The sequence below is a fragment of the Gambusia affinis genome, linkage group LG10 (genome assembly GCF_019740435.1).
Source record: "Gambusia affinis linkage group LG10, SWU_Gaff_1.0, whole genome shotgun sequence".
Lineage (NCBI taxonomy): Eukaryota > Metazoa > Chordata > Actinopteri > Cyprinodontiformes > Poeciliidae > Gambusia > Gambusia affinis.
In genome coordinates, this window is record NC_057877.1 from 22,619,909 (window position 1) to 22,633,010 (window position 13,102).

The window sequence follows — 13,102 nt, forward strand, 5'->3', positions numbered from 1 at the left end:
ATGTTTTCTTAAAATAATGCCAGTGCTTTTATTCGGCATCACTGCTGAGTTGTAAGAAAATGAAACTGAAAAATATTTAATGTCGTCATTTAATTTCTTTATTTCAAAGCCTTTATTTTACAAAGTGAGATTAAAGACTGTAACAGTGCATAATAACACAAAAAAAACCTTTCAGAGAACCGTTGACATGTCACAGAGCAACGATGTAGGTGCACAACTGAGCACACACCAAGATTAAAACCAAAACTATATTTGTGAGGTAGCCACACGTCTGTACGGACAGCATCGATAATACTTCTCAGATCTGACCCACGGAGAATTAGTAAGGCCTTTTTCAGGACACAAACAGCAACAAGGCACAGGAGAGGGTCAGAGGTCACCTCAAAGGTTAGCTTGAGGCAGAAAATCTGCAGACAGCCTTCTTCACAACCCTCACAAAGCCACACAATAACCTGCCAATATTTACAACAACTCAGGACAAAGCTGCGCTCTAAGGTTTAATCACTGCAAAGATTTTTAAACACAATGACAGGATGAAATTTAAGTGGCTCCACGATCCAATTATGTCGTCACAACTCTTACCTGGACCCACATATAAACGGCAGTGTTAAAATTAGGGATGATTTACTAAAACTCAATGAATCCAAGCTGCGTAACGATGTTAAAACATGAACAAGTCTAGCTAAAAAAGTTTAAAAAAGCTGCTGAGGCAAACTGAAAAGAAGTGAAGCGCTCTAAACTGTCCTTGGTATTAAAAGAAACAAGACAGGAAAAAGGGGAGCCTCTTTATGTAACAAATCAAAACAAAACACAAAGCTCTGGAATAATTATAATAATAATAATAAAAACAGGATAAGTAAAACTCACTGAAAGATAAAAATCTTTAAAAATCTCATAATTGTTGGGGGAAAAAAACAAGTTAAAATGGTCGTGGAAAGCTACATGATTCATTTTAAAGTGACAGAAAAAAGAAAAAAACATGCAACCATTCACATTGTTTGACAAATGCTGTTTCAGAACAGATTAAACCAATTTACAAAAACAGAAAGTGCAAGAGGAATAAAGTTAAAGGCCCAGTTCTGACTGAAAACTGCATCCGATTCAGTTTGTCAACATGTCACTTAAAACAAGAAGCTACAATAAAAGTGACTCACTGAGGTCAGAGAGTTTGGATTAGGAAGGAAAAGCTGCACAACCAAGACAGAAAAAACTACATTTGGCTTCGAGCTGCAAACTGCTGGCATTTTTTCCTCAAGAGTTTAAGATGCAATTAATTTAAATCTTTAAGCATCTCGAGTTTAAATATTAAAAAAAGCATGAAATTATATGGAAATGTAGCATCGGTGTTTAGTTCCCTAATGAAGTTTTACATCAGCTGGATTTTATTGCCTTATAAAAATATAAAATCGTGTTTTGATTCTGCAATATTCACCACCTTGGATGCTTTACTCTGTTTAAAGCTTTTATAAATCAATCATTATCAACAAAATTCAACTTTTTTGACAGAAAAATCCTTTGATGTAAAAGAAAAACTGATTTTGTTGAAATAAAGACAATTAAAAAAAGATGCAAAGTGGAAAAAACACAAATGTTACTTTTTTTATGACTGATTTGTTAAAGCAGCAAGAAAAGGATAAAAGGTCCAAGGAGTGTGTAGCTTTTATACCCAGCACATTTTGAATATTTTAACTAAACTGAATATCAGACGAACAGAGATTCTGCAAAAACAAAATGCTGTTTTAAAGTTACTTCTAGTGGTTTTTAAAAGGGGAAACAAGAAAAACCAAACTGGTTATGAATGAAAATAAATTTCCAAATAGCCAGATTGTTTCTTTAAGAAATTAAATTTGAATCACTGACTCGGATTTTTCCTCTGATCTGAAACACTAAAATGGGAAAAACAAACATTTTCCAGTATTTTCTTTGTTTACTAACCTTAAAAGAAATAATTTATTTTTAAATTCTGCCAGGAAACTTAAAAACTTGAGCCTTTTGTCAACAGGTGTGGAGCCGTAACAATAATTTTGAGAAGGTTTCCAGTAAAGTTTCATTGCACGGTCCGGGGTCAGATCTCAGCGGGGCAGATTTATTTATTTCTGTCAGAACTGGGCCAACAAACTGGGGAAGTATGAGCTGGAACCAACCCGTTCCCTGATTTAAATAACCTTTGTAAAGGAAGGCAAATTCACAACTTCTTATAAAGAAAACCGACTCGGAAACAATTCAACACCAAAAAGGAAAGAAGACGGATGAGTTCAGGACACAAAAGGTGAAACGGAGAAAGAAGCTTACAGCTAAACATTTCTACTTAAACCATGTTGTGTTATGTACATGGACATCTTCTAGATATTTAGCAATTGAACATAAAAAAAAGCAAAAAAATCTCGATCTGATGCTACAGATTCCCAGATGTGTCTCCTACAGTAACCCTAACCCTACAAGGTGCATTGATAGGAGTCACATTTGGGCTTTTAGATCGTATTTAACGTCACATCACAGACTCTTTGTATCTCCGTTTGTGACCAAATGTAAAACAAAAGCAGCGACTTGCTCTCGTGTATCTCTTTAAAATCAGATTTTAAACTTAAATGTTCCCTTCAGACTCCCGTTATATCTTCTCACCACAGGGAGACATTAAGTAACGAAGGTAAAACAGAAACATATATAGTGATAAAAAATAATAAAAAATGGCCAAATCTCAAAAGTTTAGTAAATTAAGAGCAAGAAAAATAAAAAAAAATAAAAAACAAGAAAAGTAAGTTTTGGCTACTTGTGGTCAAGTGCAATTACTCTTGTGTGGCTCGGGCTGGAGATGCTGCAGGGAGGTCACTTAGTGGATGTGCTGCTGGCAGTGGATCTGGTCCTCCGCCTGGTCCAGGAGCTCCAGCATCTCCCTGATGATGGCCTGCAGCGCGCGGCCCAGCTCCTCCCCGCTGTAAGGCTTTCCCAGAGGAGGCACGTGGATGAAGGCGGAGCGGCCGCGGCTCAGGTACAGAGACGTGTAGTAGGTGAAGTCGCAGAGGTACCTGAGAAGAAGAGCAGGAAACGGGACGGATGAAGAGATTAAATTAAACCAAAACAGGATCTGAACTGGAGGCAGGAAGGCCCGTCGAAATAAACAATAAATGAAAATTATCGACCTCATTTTGGTTTATCGGCTTTATCGTTTCTTCCTGCCTTTTTCTCTTCCTGTTGATGACTCAGGATGAAAAAGGCCTTCCTCGTTTCCTTAATGGAGGAGTGAACTATTGCCTCAGGCCGTCTTCTCCATCTAAATCTATTGATTATTGAACGGCAACATAGTAAACAGACTTCATAATCTGCACACTTTTGGTTGAATGTAGTTTTTATTTCCACTTTGGTTTTATGTTTAGTTTTTACTCAAGTACATTTTTTGTTAACGGAGACTGAGTTATTTATTTTTGGTCGTTTTGTTTAACAGTTCCAGCTTTAATTGTTCTTTTGAAAATAAAGTGTTTTTATTTTTTGGCAGGATGAACTTGCATTATTATGTCATTACCATTACATCAGTTTAAATGGTCTTCAAGCAATATTATTGTTTATCGCAATAATGTTTGAGACAATTAATCGCTCAGCAAAATTTGTTACAGTGACAGGCAGAACAGAAATTACTATTAAGTTATAACTAGGCCTGTCATAGTAGTCAATAAACCAATTAACCACATGATAAATTAAAACAAATTCAATAACGTTGATAATAATAATAATTATAATAATAATAATAATTTATCAGAACTGGATATCAAAGTCTTCAGTTTGGTGATTTGGTCTCAACTGAGCTTTATTTTGAAGGACTGTTTTGTTTGCAGAGACTTAATTCATTTTATTTATTTTTTCTGTTTTATTTCTTGTGGATATTTAAAATGTTTTCCGTTTCCAGTGTCGTATGTTCATCAGAATTTAAAGTTTATTGACCTGTAACAATGTGTTCTTGCATTATTACTTGAAAATAGTCTCAACACAACAATATTATCACTTATTGAAAAACGCCTGGGACAATTTATCATCCAGGAAAATTTATAATCGTGAAAGGCCCAGTTATTACAGCTTAAAACATTCAGTTGGTTTAGGTTTTACAACTAAAATCAAATAATAATTTTAATTTACAATAGTGTAGGGGGTGGAACAATCAATCAGATTAATATTGAATATAATCTTCAACTAATTTAGTAATTGATAAATTATTAACTGGAGTCAAAGAAAAACCAATTACATGTGCAACAACATGCGCAAAGCAGAAATTAAGAAAAAACTGGACAAAAACATATAATTTTTTTCTTTTTGGAGAGAAATTACAGTAATTTCACCTCCACTGTTGCAGGGAGTGAAATTAATCCGATAAGACAACCTTTCAATAGATGGTAAATTGCAAAAATAACTTGCTAGATATTGAAAGTTTCAGTTTTATGGATAAATGGGGAAATTTATATTTACTCCAGGATATTTAAAGAACTGCATGCAATTAAAATAAGCAAAACTATTGAGATTGAAACTTAGCACTCAAAGGGTTAAAGTGATCATTTACATTTAATTAAAAACAGCAGCTCCCCTCACAGCGGCTCAGAAACAGACTTTGGGTATAAAAAGAGCAGACAAGTCGCTGCTGCTGCGACTGAGATCCATTCAAGGTTTTCTTTGGGTTTGTAGCGACTCTGCTGAAGTGTGATCACAGGAACAGAAGCAAAGGTCACACTTTCATTCACGACAACCTGTTTTTGTTGCTGCAACACATTTTACATGGAGTCAGAGAGAAATCATTTAAAATCTGCTCCAGTTACACATTTTTATGAAAGCTTGTAGTACCAGCACATGGCTTTTAAATCATAATTACTATGAAACCAGGAGAGATTAATGCTGCAGAGATTTTAATAATTCTTCACTGTGAAAATACAAAGATATAAACTTTCGTACGAAGAGAAAATCCAACATGCAAACGCCATGATTCAAACTCAGGATCCCCTCGATACCAACAGTGTTACTGACTTCTTTCTCCACTGTGCTGCCCTCAGCTACATCAATCTCTACTCAAAACGGGTTTTTATTACTCCTTTGTTCCATTTTGGCTGCTGAAACAAGTCAAACCTGGTCCTTAAAATACCAACATTTCCACATAACTTTATATTTTGGCCCACCTGATGATTTGTACATTTTAAATGATTGCTTTTTGATCAACACTTTTTAACTAATTTAACTAATTAATTTCTTGGTTGGCTGCTTTTTACTCTTACTTGAGTAAAAACATAACGAAGTGCTTCTACTCTTATTTAAGTAAATTTTTTTGATTTCTCCACCCAGCTCTGACGGAGACACAGAAGAAACAAAACGAAAACAAAGATCCTCTTCACCTTCCAGCATCTTTGGAGACGGTCACAGCTACTCCCAGTCCTGCTGTCGCAGTCACTCTCTTGCAGACCGACTCCATGTCAATAACTGAGTTGATACAGTCTGGGCCTCCCACAATGCAACACTGTGAGTCTGGACAGAAGCTGCTGTTGTCCAGGCCTTTGTAGCCGTGATTTCTGCCACACTTCTCCAGCGTCACAGTGGTGGCCATCCCTGAGACTCCCACATGGACGATGAGCTGGACAAGAAACCGATTGTTAGAATCACTAAGGCGGCTTTACAACAATGTTGCTGTAAGTTTATGTGGCATAAAACAACTTCAACTGAAGCAAAATGTGTTATTGTGAAAGTTGCTTTAAGGTCAAAGAGTATGACTGGGTGTAATTTTGTTGAAAGTCTGAACACAGTGTTTATCCAAAAGTCTAAATTAAATAAAATCTGAGTCAACCAGACAACATGCAGCTCAGGAAAAAACATTAAGAATCCACTTAAAATGATCAGTTTCTCTGATTTTACTTTTTTTGGTTTAAGTTTGATTAAAATGAACATTGTTCTTTTATTCTATAAACTACTGACAACATGTTTCTGATATTCCAACCAAAAATTTTAGTATTTATTTTCAGAAAATGAGAAATGGTGAAAATAACAAATAAGATGCAGTGAGATCAGACCTCAAATAATGCAAATAAAACCAATTAATATTCACACTTATAAACAAAAATACTAATGTTTTAACTCAGGACGTGTTCAGAAATCAGTATTTGGTGGAATAAACAGGAGGTTTTCCATCGGGTTCAGTGCAGTGGCTCAGTTTTTTCCAGATCTGTCTCAGACATGTTAGGGACCAAATTCAACCTTTATAATCGCGGTTACAACAACAGATGTACGTGATTTTTTCATCTTACCCGTGGATGAAATTGCTTCCACAATGAGGGAACCAAACTCTGGACTTTCTGGTACTCTACAGGAACCTCATGTACATGCAGGTCCACATTGTTCCCCAATCCAAGTTTCTTCATTTCCTGACAAAAACAAAACCTTTACGGTTAAAGAAACTCAACAGCAGAAATAATTACAGCAACTTTCACTGTTTGACAGAAATAAAACACATTTCTGTGCAGAACCTCCTGAATTATGACTGATTTTTATTTACATTTAAATGTGTGAGACATTTGCAATATTTTAAAGCAGTTTTGAATGTTTTTCAAAGTTGTTCTTTAAAATTTGGGTGATTTTTTTTATAATTTAGTTGTAAATAACTTGTAAAAGTTTGTTTTTCTTCCTTAATTTATTACAGATGCATCTTTAGAGATTATGTGGCCTTTATTGATCAGTTTATTGCTCTTTGAGAATGTGTTCCTGCATTTTTATGTTATTATTGGTATTATATTACTTAAAAATGTTCTCAAAACAACAATATTATAGTTTATCGCAATAAGTTCTGGGACAATTTATCGTCCAGCAAAATTTCTTATCGTGACAGGCCAACATATTTCCACCCAAAGTCTCCATTATTCATATTAAAAAAGATGCAATCATAGATTTCATAAGGAAGACAGTTTGTGTTGAATTTACAGCCAGCGGACATCCACCTCCCCCCCGTCGTCTCGATTTAGGACAGGTCACCGAGGTCGCTGACCCCCTTACTGGTGTTAAAGTGGGTTGGTCTGGCCGTGTCTGTGACCCTGCCTCAATGCGGCCTTTTGTTTGGCTCTAATATCCTTATCAAGTCCGTCTAGACACCCTGACAACCACCATCATCCCCCCACTGCAGTCCCCAACAAACGGCGCGGCGCAGTGTGAAGCCGGCCGGCCGGCGGCCATTAAAGTGTCACATAACTGTCTGAAATACAAACATCTCCAAATGTGAACAAAAACATGCGACACGAACACGGAGGGCATTACAAGCTTTAAGTGTTGCTACTGCAAGGAGATAAATATCAGATTTTACTTTCATTTTCTCTCTACGTCTTTATGATTAAACGTATAGTATTATTTATGAGGCCAAATAAAACAAACAGATGAAGGTAATACCTGCACTGCTACCCAGCTGGCGTTGACAGTGTGTTCGCCAAACGGTCCAAAACCTGCAAGAGACCCAATGTTTACTTTACTCAAGATTACAATCATGAGTGTGTAAAAGTAAAAAAACTTTTTTTAATCATATTCCTGCAGAGAAAATGTGATTACTCAGTTTAATTTATAAGAAAGTACAGATGTTATATGTTTTAGCGCTGAAGTGAAAACGAAAACAAGCCTGTCATTAAACAAAAAGGTGAAAAATAAACACACTTTCCTACAGAGCAGGAGTAATTATCACCACTTCATGAAGAGCATCATAAAGACTGAAGAAAAATATCTGGACAGGCAGCTAATGGTTGTTCAGCCAGGCTTGTTTATATAGGGATATACGACTGATCCCCCCCGCTCCTTCTCCTCCACCCGTCCCGGGGTCAGCGGGTCCCTGGGGGTTGGGTGGAGAAAGGATCAGTCTGTCTGACAGGCTGCTGAAAAGGAGCAGAGCGAGGGGCCAGCAGCTGCCTGCCGGCCCGCTATTGTGCAGGAACTGTTCCCAAGCAATCTACACATCCAGCCCTTCGGATTGGGCTGCGAGTCTCTGCACTCTTTTGTGTCTGACTGCACAAAATCTCAGTCTGGAGCTCCTGTGTGAAGGCAACAGTCAGGACTGTGCTTTGTGCAGTAAGAAAGCATTGACTTAACATAGCGAGATATGAAATGACAGCTCGCAAATTTAGTTTTTAAAACAAAATAATAAAAATATGCTTTCATTTATCAAAACTAGTAATATTTTAGAATAAGTTTGTTATTTACTGATGGAAAAGATGTTAACCTATTTGATAACTAGAAGCAAAAAGTGTTTCACTGCTTTTTAAGTAAAACAATAAACATAAGAAGAGATATTTTACACATAAAGCAATATTGTACAAACATAAAATCTCTGGAACATTTTTGGACAGCTAATTAGAGATCTAATGAGGATACAGCTCCTCACTGTTAAAAAGCAAATAAAATCAAAATATAAAAAGTTACAATTAAGGTAAGAACATAATTAAATGTATAAAAGTATCAGAAAAAATCTAATTATTATAAAATGCAGCTTTTTCTTTTCCTTTTGCTGTCAATAGATATTAATAACTATTAATTAATAATAATAAATTACTTTATTTTAGACAAACAGGATAAGTTATTGCTTAAAACTCGAGATAACGTAGGTTAAAAATATATATTACGTTTAAATACATGATGCATAAACAATCCAAGAAAAAACAACAACACTGATTTAAAAAAGACAACGTGCAATTATTAATTTATGTTAGAAAACAAATAATTTGTAAAGTCTTTTGTGCTGTCAAAATAATCAGATGCTCAGCAGTTGTGTATTAAAAGCATGCGAATAACTCTGCAAAGTGAGCAACAAAGCGTTTCTTTCAGGGCACAAGTGCAGCTCAGAACAACCTGACGCCATTAAGGGCAGAGCAGCTGTCATCTTCTCCAACTTTTCCTTTACTTCATTCACTCCCGGAACCACGACAACAACAGCGCCGAAACGAGACACCGACCTGTCACCACCACAGTCCGGCTGCTGTTATCCATCGCCTGAAATGTCGCCTAGAATCCGTCGCTTCTTCTCGGTTCGTAAACTGAAGCTGATCCCCGCAGAGAGTCGAAGCCCCCCCTAAGCCGACGGCTCCTTCTGCCACAATCGGAGGATACTAGCCCGTTCTCCTTCATTCTACGTGGTGCGTTGAACGCAACGTCATGACGTTGACGTGAAATTCTCTTCTTCTGTGTCTACTTAGCCGTCGGTAAACTAGCTGGTGATGCACTTACTTACCGCCACCAAGTGAATGCTTGTTTTCAGAAACGTGTTACAATGTTTTTCTCGGAATTTATTTATTTATTTATTTTACTGTAATTGAATTTTTTTTTAAAGAGTTTTAAGAGTGTTTCTTCTTTTTTAACGGTCTTTGCAATGAAAAAAAAAGACTGAACAATCTAGTTAACCTCTGCGTTACACAAGTTTATTTAGTCCAATAGGTAGGAAAGAGGGTTAGGCCCACAGAAAATATATGTATGAATTACGAAAGATATTCTGCTTTCTGCATTTTTTTCCCATGCACCTGTGATTTGTTATTCTATGATGCACTTGCTGGGGATAAATTGTTGACACAACAACCCCCTCTCAATCCTTTTTTAATGCTGACTCCCTTTTCACTCACTAGACTCGTCTCTTTGCTGTACAACTACTCAATGAGATACATTGAAAGCTATTTCATCCATTAGCAGCAAAAAAGAAGCATACAGGCAGAGGAACTCAAAACCATTCAAGATGCACGTTTTCAGCAGCAGGGGGCAGCACTATAAGAGACGGTCCCCTACCATTAGGAGGCAAAGAAGAAGTGTAGGTGGGAAAAGCCGTGTTATTTATCGCAGGAGACAAGAAATAGAAACAAATATAATCATAATGGTGAGTAAATAACGGTTTAGTCTGATCGGTTGCTTTCTTTTATTAATCTAAAATGCAAATTTGCATTTTAGTTTGACTGACAGAAACAAAGTTTATAGGGTTGTAAACCAGGAAACTGTTGAGCCGACAGCTATCTGATGTTAGCATCTGTGGATAAATGAGGTCTTCGTTATTCAAATAAGTATTTTATGGGTTAGAAACTTGTCTTGTAATTTTATAAATATAAATATTCATTCTTAGTTCTATGAAGTTCATGTTTGTCGTTGATACTGTTAATATTTCTTTATATGACTCGGTGGATACTAGTGGATAACGTGTTTGCTGCGGATAAGACTGCTTTGATTGCGCTTTATGAAAATAGAAACTACGTACTTGTGTTATTTTTCAGCTTCCATTGTCTCTGTTGAAAACGGCCCAGAATCATCCCATGGTGAGGAGACACACTAACACCTAAATAATTCAATTTTAATGCTCATAACTCGCACATCGAAGTACAGTGTCGTTTGTGAAGCACTTGTTATGATGTGTTTGGCACAAACATAACTTAATTAACTGTATACACCAGTGTGTATACACAATTAACTGTATACATTTCCTAATGTCTTCAGGACTGATGATTAATTATTTGCGTTCTGTGATGATTTGTTTTATTTTCCAGCTGGTTGAGCTTAAAAATGGGGAAACCTACAACGGCCACCTGGTGAGCTGCGACAACTGGATGAACATCAACCTAAGAGAAGTCATCTGCACATCCAGGGTAAAGCCGTGGTCACCTTCAAATGTATCCAGATTAAATATGCTTTTTAAGATGACTTAAAGACATACAGCAGGGAAAAATCCAGCAGGTTTTGTTGAAAGACATGCAAAAAGCATAATCTTTAAATCAAGAAACTACTGTGTGCCATATGTTTAGGCTAAAGCTTTTTGTAAATTGTTTCTTCTTCCTAAAATCCTTCCTGTTTGTGAACTTGATTCTACCATTTTTCCTGAGATTTAAAAAAAAGTTCAAGATTCTGAACTGAATGAAGCTTTTTTTCTGAAATATTGATAGAAAATTGGTTAAAAGAGCAAATAAAAAGTTTCAGAAAGGTTAAAATAGGTTTAATATTTGACTTGAAATCACCTTAAAATACCAAATGAACTCTGTTTCTTTGTAACAATTGTTCTTAGAAATTCCTAGCAGTTTCCACTTTTGTCTTCATGATCACAACTTCTCAATTAGTCATTATTTTCATCATTACAATTTTTTTTTTTTCTCTGTATCATAGAGGCTTTCGCTCTTCAATGTCTAAATTATCGACACTTATTTTCCACCACAGGATGGAGACAAGTTCTGGAGGATGCCTGAGTGCTACATCCGAGGAAGCACGATCAAGTACCTGCGAATCCCCGATGAGATCATCGACATGGTGAAGGAGGAGGTTCTGTCGAAGGGGCGCGGGCGTGGCGGCGCCCAGCAGAACAAGCAGCAGGGCAAAGGAAGAGGAGGACCCGGCCGAGGTGAACAGAACTACTTCCTGTTTGTTTCCTCTGATACCTGTGCTGCTCAGACTTTCCACAGTTGAATCTCCTGACTTGTTTTACTCCGAGAGGAGATTAGATGTCGGAGTTTAAACACGTGGTGATGGTTTGATTTGCAGGTGTGTTTGGCAGCCGCGGCAGAGGGATGTCCGGTCCTGGGCGGGGCCAGCAGCCGCCGACCGATAAGAAAGCAGGCAAACCTCAGGGAATGAAGAACCAGCACTGACCCAAGCAGCCCGTTAACTGAGCGGTTCCTGATACATTCAACACAAAAGCTGTGCTGATTGTACAGATTTGTTTTTTTTATTTGTCTCCTCATCTTCAGAAATTTCTGTCAATCTGTGGAGGAATATCTATCTGTTGTGTTGTGAACAACTTGGCTCAGATGTTCTCATGGTGTAGAAAGTGTCCAGTCTGTACGAATATCTTTTTAAATGTCTTTTTATTTTCTTTAGTTGTACGTTTGATATGAAGACATCAGGAGAAACGTCAGACTGGGAGCTGAAAGGGTTCAGCTCCTGATCTTTAGTTAAAAACATTTTCAAGGTGATGCATGAAAAGATTCTCATATTCTTCATATGGAAAAGTCCAACATATGTTGAGTTTTCTTTTATTTTTCTAACACACATTATTGTAATTTGTGTACAAAAGACCGTGAGAATAAAAAATGTTTTGAAAGCACTTTATATTTTCTGAAAATATTTATTTGTCAATAATGGTTTAATTTAGAAATCTGAGATACTTCAGCATCTTTTCATCTGGGTCTAAAAAAAAAATATTTTTTTGGTTTTTAAGGTTGTTTAATTTACTTTGAAGCTGAAAGAATAAGACCCATATAAAAGTTAAAGTCTTACAGTATTATTATTTGCATCAAATACACATCGGGATTATTTTATTCTAGAAATAAAATATTGGGATGATTTAAAATGTAATCGAAGAGTTCAATTTGTGACAACTGCAAAGCAAAATTAAATGATTTGATCTGAAGTGTGAAGACCATCTTGAAGGTTTATAAATGAAAAATCTCACCTGCATTCAGTCAAAATCTAATATGTTTTTTACTGTTTTACAATAAAACATTACAACCTCTCACCAATTCAAAAGATCACTAAGTAGTCAAGATTATTTTTGATGATTTTAATTCCAGTGAAGAGTACAATCAAAACAAAATCAATCACTTATAGGTAAAACAGCATTAAAGTCTGATTTTCCCCCCCAACAGTATTTTATTAATCACATAAAGGTTCAACAGTGAAGCTAAAATAATAGTAAACTAAAAGTAATCCCTAAGAGTAAAAAGTATTTTAAAATTACTATTTTAAACATAACTTTCAACAGTTCTTGACTTTATATTCCACGTTAAATTCAGCACTTGTAATTATGTTAATATATTTATGGACAAAGCATAATTGTCTCCACAAAAGAAAAAAAACAGATTAGAATATTCAAAAATATAACTTCAGCTTTGATAATAGTTGTTAAATGACTTAAAATGTCTCTAAACTTTATTCCTGTCATCTGACGTCTCAGGTACATTCTGAGATACAAACATAGTAAAATAAGAATAAAAACATGCTAATTTATCACCTGCATCACAATTCCACTGTTCTAAGCAACAATTTTATTAAAACAAAACAATAAAAGAACTTGAAATTTTGTAAATAGAAGCAACAATTTTTTTTCTATTATTTAAAAAATGTAAATTTAAAACAAGTAAAAACATTTTCC

At 35.9% G+C, this 13,102-nt stretch overlaps 2 protein-coding genes across 2 annotated transcripts; one reads left to right on the top strand and one right to left on the bottom strand.

The window, feature by feature from the left end:
- Window positions 1-75: 75 nt before the first annotated feature.
- Window positions 76-9,129, bottom strand: pgpep1 (pyroglutamyl-peptidase I). The gene is made up of 5 exons (XM_044130452.1): window positions 8,946-9,129; window positions 7,399-7,451; window positions 6,270-6,386; window positions 5,367-5,602; window positions 76-3,026 (listed from the first exon to the last, which is right to left on the bottom strand). Exons 1-5 carry the CDS (start codon window positions 8,977-8,979, stop codon window positions 2,831-2,833), a joined length of 636 nt encoding a protein of 211 aa, XP_043986387.1. The 5' UTR covers window positions 8,980-9,129; the 3' UTR covers window positions 76-2,830.
- Window positions 9,130-9,700: 571 nt separating this feature from the next.
- On the top strand, window positions 9,701-12,055 carry lsm4 (LSM4 homolog, U6 small nuclear RNA and mRNA degradation associated). Its single transcript, XM_044130453.1, has 5 exons — window positions 9,701-9,853; window positions 10,242-10,283; window positions 10,512-10,610; window positions 11,173-11,353; window positions 11,494-12,055. Exons 1-5 carry the CDS (start codon window positions 9,716-9,718, stop codon window positions 11,598-11,600), a joined length of 567 nt encoding a protein of 188 aa, XP_043986388.1. The 5' UTR covers window positions 9,701-9,715; the 3' UTR covers window positions 11,601-12,055.
- Window positions 12,056-13,102: the final 1,047 nt, after the last annotated feature.